Consider the following 11941-nt stretch of genomic DNA (forward strand, 5'->3'; position numbering starts at 1 on the left):
CATGCCTTGCCAACCTTGGGCTTACTTCATATCTTATGCAAATTGAATGTTCCTTGCATGGCCACGGATGTTGTTACTCATCACAAGGTAGCTCTTAGTACCTCTCTATTTTGGCAAATGGTTTTAAGGTCTGTTTTTAACTGTTAAACAGCCTAATTCTGGCGATGAAAAGATGCTTTGCAAAATTATCCACTCCGTGGAACTTCAAACACACTCCACCTCCGTAGGTATCCGTATATCATCTTCTTCCCTATTTACTCTTATGTTTTCCTTTGCCTGTAATTCCTCTGCTGTGAATATTGGATCAAACTCATAAGGCTGCGGCCCTGCCATTGAACCTTCTTTGATTTATTTCGTTTTTGTTGAGAATTTCTAATGAAGCTGTTGTTTACTGACTGTGCTTTAGTACAGCATTTGTACGGAGAAAGCGCTACTGCTCGATTGAGTTGTTACCCCCTGAGGTCATCAAGATGGAATTTGCGTAATCAATGGCAGCTTAATGTACATTGTGGTTAGGCCTTAGGAGCCAATTTTCCTAGTGAGCATATTCAGTCCAACAGAAGGCGGTTAACTTAAAAATCAAATTTAGAGAGTTTTGAGGTTACTGAATAATATAAATTGTCTTTGATCCCTGCCTTCATTATTCCTTTAACAAATTTACAAATGCCAGAATGTTAATTTTTTCTAATATTTGATAAATAAAATAAATTCATCCTAACAATGAACAAATGTTAATGTGTTATTGTTCCTGCACAAATTCAGGGAATCACACCTGCCAAACTGGCTACTTCCAGTGTACAACTTCTGGTCACTGCATCAATCAAGAACTCATGTGCGATGGAGATGCACACTGTCCCGACTTGTCAGATGAAATCGGTTGTCGTAAGTATTAATAATTGTAGCTATTAAAGGTTATTGGCGCTAATTTTAATAGCATCCCATAATTTGCTAAAAGTCTACAAAAGCAATTTTTAACTCTCCAAATTATTCCCAGGCATTGAGGAGTGTTCAGTTTAGACATTTAATGTCTCAGAGAGGTCGGTAGTAAAAGTGCTTGTAGAAAATGTCTTGAATGAGCTACCTTGAAAATTAAGATACCCTGTAGTCATAGTAGCCAGATGCAGATCCAAAATTTCCAAAGTTGGTAATCCTTGTAACTAGATATGGAGGAAAATGCTCCCATCCCCAAGACCCATAAAAAAAAATTGGCCCCAGCATCACAACTCCTCCTTGGTAGCAGTGGTGGTGGCAACAACAGAATTAGTAATACATGTTATGTTAGTTCAATGGTAGTTACTGATTTAAAAATTGTGACAGAAATTTACTACTATATATATATATGAATACATATATATGTCTATATAAATATATATGTATATATATATATATATATATATGAGTTTTATTTTTTTTCTTTTGTATAAAAAACTGTGATTTTGCTCGATATATGCAGCCACAAGGTACCCTGGAGGCCGTCATTGTTTCAACTCAGAATTTACCTGTAATAACACTATTTGCATACCAGAGACTGCAACCTGTGATTTTGTCGATGATTGCGGAGATGGAAGTGATGAAAGTCTACAAACATGTCGTAAGTCCCTTTGCTATAATGTTGTTCCTTCACACCTTCTTGTTCAGCTCCTAAATTAATATACATAAATTATTTTATATAGACTCAACTTATAAGCTGAGGAGTACAGAAGATTTCTTGCTGATACAGGCCTCGACGTGAACTGCTAGTGCTTAAACTTCACTACTACCCTGCATGAATTTAAATTTAAAATTTCAACACTCTTCTTCACGTTGTAAACTTTCCCCAAACCCTCTTGAGATGGAGTATGCTTCTGTCCCAACTAACAAAGCAGAAAACATCTTTTTGTTCTCTCATAATGGATAATCACCAGATAGCACCAAATAATCTTATGACTCTTAATTATTTAAGAACATCAAAGCAAAAGGGTTAATATCCAGTTATTGAATAACTTTTATATCCGCCTCAATTAAAAAATAAATATCGGACAGACTAAGCCCGAAAAGTTGCAAAATATATCACAAGATTTCATCTAAGGACCCTTAATTAATCAAAAAATTCTCCCCCTCCCCCGGACGGCATTCACAAATAAACATTGCGCTCCTTAATTAAGTGCTGTGACCACCAAGATTTAAATGTTTGGAAAGGCCACTGATTTTGTCATGTTGGAGATCAAAGTGAGAAAAGCAAGCGGTTTTACTGTGAAGTTTGTTCCAAAAACACAAGTTTACAATGAATGTTTATGTATGTTTTCTTTGTTTCACCGATGATCATTCGATGGAGGTTGTTACAGCTTTTTTTGGTTTCACCGATGATCATCGTAACCTATGCATTTATGATGGCGTATGTGTGGGTGTGTGAGTGCGTTTGTGACGACCCACTTGTAAACATGATATCTCAAGAAGGGAAGGTCAGACAAATTTAGTGTGTAGAAGTACCACATTGAGTACAAGACGCCTATTGATTTTGGTGGTAGTCAAAGGTCATTTGGTCTCACCAGTGGTCAAATAGTGAAAACCTTGTAAACACGATATCTCAAGAAGGGAAGGTCGGACCAACTTCATATTTGATGTACAAAAAGTACCACATTAAGTACAAGAAGCCTATTGTTTTTGGTGGAGGTCAAAGGTCATTTGTGGTCACCAGGAGTCAAATTATGAAAACCTTGTAAACACGATATCTCAATACTGGAAGCTTGGGCCGACCTCTAATTTAGTGTTTAGAAGAACCACATTGAGTTCAAGAAGCCTATAGATTTGGTGGAGTTCAAAGGTCATTTGTGGTAATCAGAGGTCAAATTGTGAAACCCTTGTAAGCATGTACAACCTCAATTTACATTATGTCAGATTCATGAAGAAAACTGCTCATGTTACATCATCGAAACCACAATGCATTTTTGCATTCTGGTTTCTTTTGTAGGACAACAAAAATATTATAAAACAATAATATGTTCTGAAAAATGGTAGTATTGTAACAAGGTCCTGTCTGCCAGGTTTCAATAAAAGTAACACAACATAAACACCACAGAGGATTTATAGCTCTTTTGCCGACACAATTTTTCCAAAACCAAATATTAGTGAACGTAGACTTCTTCTCTTCGGATTTGGCTTAACAAAAGAGTAGTCCATCCGAGGAGTTAAACAACAACTATAAATGTGTGTGGTTTGGGGATATGGAGATGAATGTTATGACTTGCTGATAGTCAAATGAGGTTAGTGTGATATGATGGTTAGTGGCGTGCTTGATCTACTGTAGAATGAAGGAATAGAATGGGTTTTAGTGAATGACAAGATAAACGAATAGGGAGTAGTCACGAAAGATTGGTTTTCTGTTTTTGTTTTCAGATGGCAGGCCATGTGATTCTTTAAATAATTTCAGATGTGACAGCGGCCATTGTATTCCAAAGGGTTTCCTGTGTGATGGAAATATGGACTGTGAGGATGGAAGTGACGAGGATACACTAAATGCATGTAAGCTCTCTACAAATCCTTATGTAACCCAATTCATATGAACACCCATACACCCCCTCACACACATGCTGATACAATGAATCATCATGGTAGATCTTTAGGGTCAGTTGGCGACCTGGAATATTGTCTTAAAGTTGCGAAGAATTGAAAATAGCAAAGCAAAATACTCGGCTCTTCGATATATATGGAAAGGTTTGAGGGGGTTGGGGGAGGTGGGGGGGGGGAATGGAGTTGCCTATATTGTCACTTGTTTCAGAAAGAGATGTTTACACACTTTTTTAAAGGATGGCTTTGGGCACCAAATTAAATTTGATAAGTTGCAGGCTGTTCAAAGTCACTGCTATAAGGCCATGAACATTGTACTGCTGTACCAGTTTTAATTTTTGAGAAATTACCCTTTAAACATCAGAGGCTAATCAATTAAAGCAGCTGCACTACAAAGTCTAACCAGGGAGTTGTTATGGAAACTACCTGTTCTAACAAACACACCATTATATCAGTTCATCAGATTCAATGCAAAACTCCATTGGAAAAGATTAAAGATGTATAAAATGAAAGATTTGCATTAACATTGAGAAGCTGTCATCATCAATTTTGCCTTAAAGGAGCATTCCAGACATTTAGCATGTTAGAACGGAATATCTTGAAGACCGTGCTAGCTATGGAAACTACACTAGCACTGAAATGTTTTTATATTCTTGAGTTGGTATCACATTTTGTTTCAAACCTACCTAACTCTTACCCAAACAAGATTGTAATTGATCACAGCAAGACTCACTTCTAGATGTTTTCATCAAATGAAGGTTGATGAAAGCCCTCATCAGCTTGACACTTTTCATGGGAGTGCTGTTGTATGCAAAAAGCAGACTTGTGAGTTTTCAAAAAATTTGGACTTATTGCTTCACTATTTGTTTTAAACAAAAATTAACTCATCAATCTGAAAGTCTACATTTTCCATGAGATTTCAGACTCGAGGTGCATCACATCATCATTGATGAAAGTCAACTCAAAAAGCTACTATAAGCTGAATAAGTCCTGTTTGTAATGAAAATTATGATTTGATTTGATTGTTTAAAAATGTTTGTTTTGTTTGTTACAGGTGATCCCAGCAAACCAACCGTTTGCGGAGATGATGAATTTACCTGCGGTGATGGCGAATGTATTCCATTTGACGATTTATGTGATGGTGTCTCACATTGTCAGGACTTCACTGATGAACTATGCAGTAAGTGGTTCACAGTAACATACAAATTTTACAATCTAACAATTCGGGACCTTTAATTCCTCTTCTTGAATAAGCATCGGCCATTTGAACCGGAAAAAATGTCATGAGAAGAAATCACAGAATTTGGAAATGCTACCTTTAATATTTGCTTCCTTTGTTCTTTAGTGACGGGAACCTGTGGACCTGAAAAATGTAAACAGAATTGTACTGAGATCGGCGAGTATTATGCTTGCTACTGTTTTACAGGGTACAGACCAAGTCAAGAGTTACATAGCTGTTACGGTAAGGTTTACACTTCTATTGCCTCTTTACATAACTTTTGAAGTGCCACTTTAAGTGTTATAAAATATACCATAATTTTGCCATTTTTGGTTTCGATGATAATCGTAACCTTTGTAATCATGCGTGTGTGTATGCGTGTGAAGCCCAGCTTGTAAACACGATATCTCAAGAAGGGAAGCTTGGACAGTTCTCATATTTGGTACATAGGAGTACCTTATTAAGTACAAGAAGCCTATTGTTTTTGGTGTAGGTCAGAGGTCATTTAAGGTCACCAGAGGTTAAATAGTGAAAAGCTTGTAAACATGATATCTCAAGAAACAAAGCTTTGATTGATTTCATTTTTGGTATGTAGATTGACCACATTAAGTACAAAAAGCCTATCGTTTTTGGTGGATGTCGAAGGTCATTTAGGGTCACTAGGGGTCAACTTGTAAAAACCTTTTCATAATATACTGTATCTCCCATCGTCCAGCCTATAAGTAGATGACATGGGCGATTTGCCTCATAAGAATAGGAGGGCCTATTGACAATTGAAAATGATCTTACGGGCATCCGTAGATTTGAATCTGAACTCGCGATAATATCCCCATTGACTTAACTGTGTCGCTAGAAGTCCTGAATTGCTATGTACATAGCTACATACATGTGTGTGTGTTACAGTGTCTTCCAAGGCTTGCTTGCAGACCATAGATATAAAAGTGCTAGAGCTTCTGCAACACTTGTCACTCATCCGTATGGATATTTTGCTAAAGAGTTGATGTGATTTCGATGGAATAGTGCACTTGAATGGCAAAGCATCATAGGCGTAGGAGCCTGATTTGATTTGGGGGGGCTGTAACGACTTGCCCGAAAAATATAACCAAAATTTTTCGCACGCTACACGCGCGAAAAATTAGGTAATGTGCTATCAAGATTATAGGCATTCATTGGTTATTACATCACATGCCAATAACCAATGAATGCCTATATGACACGCACAATAAGACGTTAAACGCACGCAAAGCGCGAAAAATTTTGGTTGTATTTTCCCTGTTATTACCCTTCCATATTGGTTATAATTATTGGGGAAGTTACAGTAATAACGATAATAATAATTTCACTTTAACCGTTGAAAAACACACTGCAAACTTTTCTTCTTTCAGTAGGTGCCCGAAAAATTATCAGCATATTGCCCGAATTTTCACCAAAAAAATGGAAAAACACATTGCAAACTTTTCTTCTTTCAGTAGGTGCCCGAAAAATTATCAGCATATTGCCCGAATTTTCACCAAAAAAAAAAGAATGAAAAACACACTGCAAACTTTTCTTCTTTCAGTAGGTGCCCGAAAAATTATCAGCATATTGCCCGAATTTTCACCAAAAAAAAAAGAATGAAAAACACACTGCAAACTTTTCTTCTTTCAGTAGGTGCCCAAAAAATTATCAGCATATTGCCCGAATTTTCACCAAAAAAAATGGAAAAACACATTGCAAACTTTTCTTCTTTCAGTAGGTGCCCGAAAAATTATCAGCATACTGCCCGAATTTTCACCAAAAAAAAAAAGAATGAAAAACACACTGCAAACTTTTCTTCTTTCAGTAGGTGCCCGAAAAATTATCAGCATATTGCCCGAATTTTCACCAAAAAAATGGAAAAACACATTGCAAACTTTTCTTCTTTCAGTAGGTGCCCGAAAAATTATCAGCATATTGCCCGAATTTTCACCAAAAAAAAAAAAGAATGAAAAACACACTGCAAACTTTTCTTCTTTCAGTAGGTGCCCGAAAAATTATCAGCATATTGCCCGAATTTTCACCAAAAGTTTTGGTTGGGGGGGCTGCAGCCCCCCCGCCTCCTACGCCTATGCGAAGCATGCCTTCTCTAGAAAATATTTGTAGATCATTGGTACTTCTGGTTGGATGTAAGTTGCACAGGTACCACGAATTTCAAAACATTTCTTGGCCAGCTGCCAAGGAGAAACTAGGTCAAGCACCTGTGAACTTGAGATTTGCTTTCACTTCATGGAGTTGGCTGTAATGTTGGCCTAGTTTTTCTCAATAACTTGTGAAACTACCATTGACAGGGTCCACAAGGTTGATATTTTGGGACTAGTTGTGAATGGGGTAAGGGATTGTTTCAAAACATAACAGTTATGTGATCCAATGTCAACAAAGGTCAGTCAGGGGTCAAAAACTAGTATTTTTGCAATAACTTTAGAACCAAATGTCCATCAAGGTTGGGAGTTACACTATTGTAATACAATAGTAGACCTGCATTTGGGTGACCTTTGACCTCAGGTTGACCTCCAGTGACCTGTATTAGCTTCTTTCAAGTTGATTCTTTCAAGTTTCGTGGGCATATTCCAATCTAAATTGTCCATAAGTGGACTCCTCTGCAACCTTAATGTGCGAAGTTATTAGAGATTTGGTTTGGTTTGTAATACTTGGTGTGCGGATTCATAACATTGAGTACAAGAACCCTACTGTTTTTGATGGAGGTGTGTATAACCACGTATAGACTGACCTGTGTTAGCATGCCATAGTGTTATTGTAACAGCTAGTTCTGGTTATACTAACAAGCAGAAGACTAGTGCATTGAAGTCATCGAAACCTCAATGCATTTTGCATTCTGGTTATAAAATAAAAAAGGCCCTTTTGTTAAAGGTTTATGGACACCTATGAACAGCGTTGTCTTAATCACTTTAATAAGCATAGAAATTGTGAAAATAGCTGCAACTTGGATCAAAGATTGACCATTTTTACAAGTCTTTTCTTAATTCTAGTTCTATTGATGAAGACACATTAGCTAATTATGCACATTGTTGATGATGTGAGTGACTGCCTGATGTTCTGCTATTTTATTCCTTTCCACACACTACAAATGTACTGAATATGCAGCAAATTGGCTAGGTGTCCTTAGTACTTTAATATAATCACCATGAATCTACTGACTCAGATTGTGCCCTCAGTAGGATGGAAATGTTGATTTTATTCTTCTTTATCTTCTTCTTACCATTAGATGTCAATGAATGTGAAGAGGCAAGTCCATGTATTCAGTTGTGTAATAACACACAGCCAGGTTATGAGTGTAGCTGTAATGAAGGGTTTTTTGCTGTTGGACCAAACACATGCTATCCAAAAGAAGGTAATTTGAAAAAAAAGAACAAAAATCATCTGTTTAGTATATAACATCTACTTGAAAAACTAGATGCAGAGATGTGGATGGGATTCCTTGGTTGAAGAAAAGTTTAAAAAAGAACAATTGTAGCTTACAAATGAATGTACAGAGAGAGGCATTTTATTCTCATGAAACAGGATGAATCATAATTATGTAGAAGACAATCCATTAAATGTGCAAGAGGATATAATATTATGTATTAGCTAGGTGCTATGGAATCAACAGGTAAGTATTTTACCTGTGTATGTAGTAGGTATCCGCCTTTGTTAATATATCCCACCATCCATGCAACAGACTTGTAGTTTGAGTATACAACAGCATGAGTACCAGTACAAATAGAATACCCCTTGGTATGAGTACAATTACGAGTACAAGTCACTAAGTAAAAGAACCTAAATCTGCAATAGTATCTATACTAGATTTTCCATACTATCTCGAGTATCAGTAGGAGTACCAATCTACGAGGGCAAGCAGGCGTACAGGCAACTATGCTAGAATACCAGTATATAACTACCAGACTCAGTATAATCAGATCATCCCATTGCTAACATTATCAATAAGCAATCTTTACAGTTGTAACTGGTATCATTTTAAATCACTCATGAAGCAACATCATTGCAGGATAATTATAATGCAATGCACTTCAGGAGGTGGAAGACTGGGCAAAAGGAAGGAATTATTTGCCTGTGCATCTTGTTTGGAAGCTGTCAAATTTCCATCCTACACCCACTGTTTCATCTTGCTGCATTTCCAAAACAACTTTTCAATTTTTCTTTAAATCTACAAGTAATAACACTGAAACAGAAAAGAAACATAAAATATGAATATTGTACTCTTTGTATTACATAGGGGAACCTGTCCTTGTCGAATCACTCGGAAACGAAATCAGGTTTTTTAATCTAGTTTCAAGAAACCACACAGCCACATGGAACCTGCCATTCTCATGGGCAAAGGCTCTGGACTATGACCCAGATTCAAGTAAGTTATAACTGATTACAGTATCAATGGATGGAAAGACAGACCTTGTTACATTGAGTACTCTATTTCTATGAGGTAAAATGTGAAAAGTAGTATGCTGGGGGGGCTGCAGCCAGGCTGCACAGGTTGTACTCTGTTAGGCTTCACAAGTAAGTTATGACTGATTACAGCATTAAAGGATAGAAAGGCAGTCCTTGTTACATTGAGTACTCTATTTCTATGAGGTAAAATGTGAAAAGTAGTATGCTGGGGGGGCTGCAGCCAGGCTGCACAGGTTGTACTCTGTTGGGCTTCACAAGTAAGTTCCGACTGATTACAGTATTAAAGGATAGAAAGACAGACCTTGTTACATTTAGTACTCTATTTCTTTGAGGTAAAATGTGAAAAGTAGGATGCTGAGGAGGCTGCAGCCAGGCTGCACAGGTTGTACTCTGTTAGGCTTCACAAGTAAGTTCCGACTGATTACAGTATTAAAGGATAGAAAGACAGACCTTGTAACATTGAGTTCTCTATTTCTGTGAGGTAAAATGTGAAAAGTAGGATGCTGAGGGGGCTGCAGCCAGGCTGCACGGGTCCAACTCTGTCGTGCTACACAATTTCACACAATAGGCACTGCAGGGTAGAGATTACCCCTATTGTTTGATACTTGGTTCATCCTAGCTGAGCAGGATATTACAGCTGCTGTACGGTTTCTTTTTGACACTGTGCCTAATTGTTTGTTGGAGTTTTCTTGGCCCTAAGAGATCTAATAACATGGGTAAATGGTAGAAATACATACTTTGGGCTTTGGTAATGAGTTGGAGTTCTTTCTTAAACATACAGTGGGAATTTGTTTCTGTTTTTGTAACTTTCAAGAGGATAAGTCTCAACTTTGAGAGAGCTGCTAAATTTTATGTCCAGCATCCCTTCTGGTCCCCACCATATGTGTGCATTGTTATTAAAGTTTCTGTTTCCATAGTCGTTAAGGAAACCTGTAGATTGTGAAAGTACAATTCCAATACCGACATTGCCACTGAACACTCTTTTGTGCTTTTGTTTGAGAGGAGTGCAAGAGAATATTTCCTCCCATGAGAACTATGCTGTCGGCTGCACATTTAACCTAATAATATGATAAAGACAAGCTCAGAATTCTTATGCAAATCAGGCTATGCTACATTATGGAATTGTCATGACAATGTTGTTGTATAGCTATTCCTGTACTTTTCTGTACTATTTCTTCTCCCCTCACCCTCCCCCCCCCAAAACAGGACAATAACTGATGGGAGAAATATCACTCTGAATTTGTGATTTTGTTTTCTGTACACAGATACTCTTTTCTGGTTGGATACGGAATCAAATGTCTTGACTAGATCACAGTTGGACAATTACAATCCAACAGTCACCCACTTTATTCACGCCCACCAGCCAGACACCATCGCAGTAGACTTTCTAACAAAGTGAGTAACATAAAAAAATTCTGTTGAGTCTACCACCCACTCTCCCTCCCCCCCCCCCAATTTTTGTGCCAATAAATTGTTATCTTTCTCTCAGGATAACTAGTGTACCAATTTAAAAAAACAACAATTTTTTTGGCTTAATCTATAATGGTTTCACACACACAAAAAAGAAGGAATATGGAATTTTCAAAAAGAAGTATCTTTGGTGATGTTTAATAGTTTCCTTCAGAAAAAATTTGTCATAATTTTATGAAACAGAAAACAAGCTTAATTTAATTATAATGTGCTGTAAAATATTGAAGCCATCCACTTTTGTCGGGCTGTAATTATACTGCATCTTTACATTTTGCGTTAGTGTTATTTTGGAAAGTATGTGAACCCTCAAAAAATTGCATCATACTGTTACTTTTGACATACAATATGAGGTCTAAGAGCTGTGTGTTATACGTACTGTAGCCAGCTCTTTCATGCCTGTAATTTGATGAGAATAAAGTTCTGTACCAAAGTAAAGAGAGCCATATCTATAGCTATTTAACCACCAAGATTTAGTGCCTCCATCACCAACATATGCATTTTTTAATGACCTTTTCATCTCTTTATCTCTCCCTGTTGATTTACCAACCAGTAATATTTATTGGACTGACTATGGAGATCCGTTTGGAGGCATGACTTTAAATGATGTGCCTAGAATCTCTGTCATGAACTTTGAAGGAACTTATCAACTTACAGTGGCCAGAATGGAATTTGGAGTACCCAAAGGGCTTGCGGTAAATCCAAAAAGAGGGTAAGGCTATTACAAAAAAATGTTTACTGAGACTCTCAAAAGCAATCACGCAATAAACAATGACTAAAATGAGGTGCACTGTCTGACAAAATGTTGATACTGTTATAAAGGGTCAACATATTTGTTACAGTGTGACTAATAATAATGGTGTGGTATGTTCATTATGTCTTACAATAGCTAACTAACCACTTGTTCAGTTTCATGGCGTTGTGATCATTCAGGATTTTAATAGGCACATTGTCACAAATTTTATGTTGCAAAGGTGTACATGACGGTCAAGCTTGCCTATAGATAAACAGTGCTCCTCAAATTCACTCGAGCATCAATAATTTGTTACTTGATAGCATAAACTACCCCATGTACTGTCATTATGATTCATCCTTTAGCGCACCTAATTAATTGACCAGCCACCGTATGATTGTAACCACAAGTGCTCTAATTGCCAGCACTACATTCCTGTGTGAAGACAAAATTGGCTTGACCCACTGAAACACTGTCTGTTTAATCATGCATAATGTGCAGAGGAACATTCGGTATGGCTAGCATTACAAACTGGGGTATATTTTCAATCTCCTGTC

At 37.2% G+C, this 11941-nt stretch overlaps 1 protein-coding gene across 7 annotated transcripts in view; it reads left to right on the top strand.

Annotated features, from left to right (window-relative positions):
- Positions 1–11941, top strand: part of LOC139965097 (low-density lipoprotein receptor-related protein 2-like) — a 98587-nt gene that overhangs the window by 37451 nt on the left and 49195 nt on the right. For all 7 annotated transcript variants that reach the window (XM_071967331.1, XM_071967327.1, XM_071967328.1 and 4 more), the window contains 9 exons: positions 763–882; positions 1454–1591; positions 3376–3501; positions 4601–4726; positions 4892–5008; positions 8007–8132; positions 9015–9143; positions 10450–10579; positions 11205–11363. In XM_071967331.1, coding sequence (XP_071823432.1) covers positions 763–882; positions 1454–1591; positions 3376–3501; positions 4601–4726; positions 4892–5008; positions 8007–8132; positions 9015–9143; positions 10450–10579; positions 11205–11363 — 1171 coding nt within the window. The remainder of the gene's footprint in view (positions 1–762; positions 883–1453; positions 1592–3375; positions 3502–4600; positions 4727–4891; positions 5009–8006; positions 8133–9014; positions 9144–10449; positions 10580–11204; positions 11364–11941) is intronic.

This window comes from Apostichopus japonicus, chromosome 23 (genome assembly GCF_037975245.1).
Source record: "Apostichopus japonicus isolate 1M-3 chromosome 23, ASM3797524v1, whole genome shotgun sequence".
In the NCBI taxonomy this organism is placed as follows: Eukaryota; Metazoa; Echinodermata; class Holothuroidea; order Aspidochirotida; family Stichopodidae; genus Apostichopus; species Apostichopus japonicus.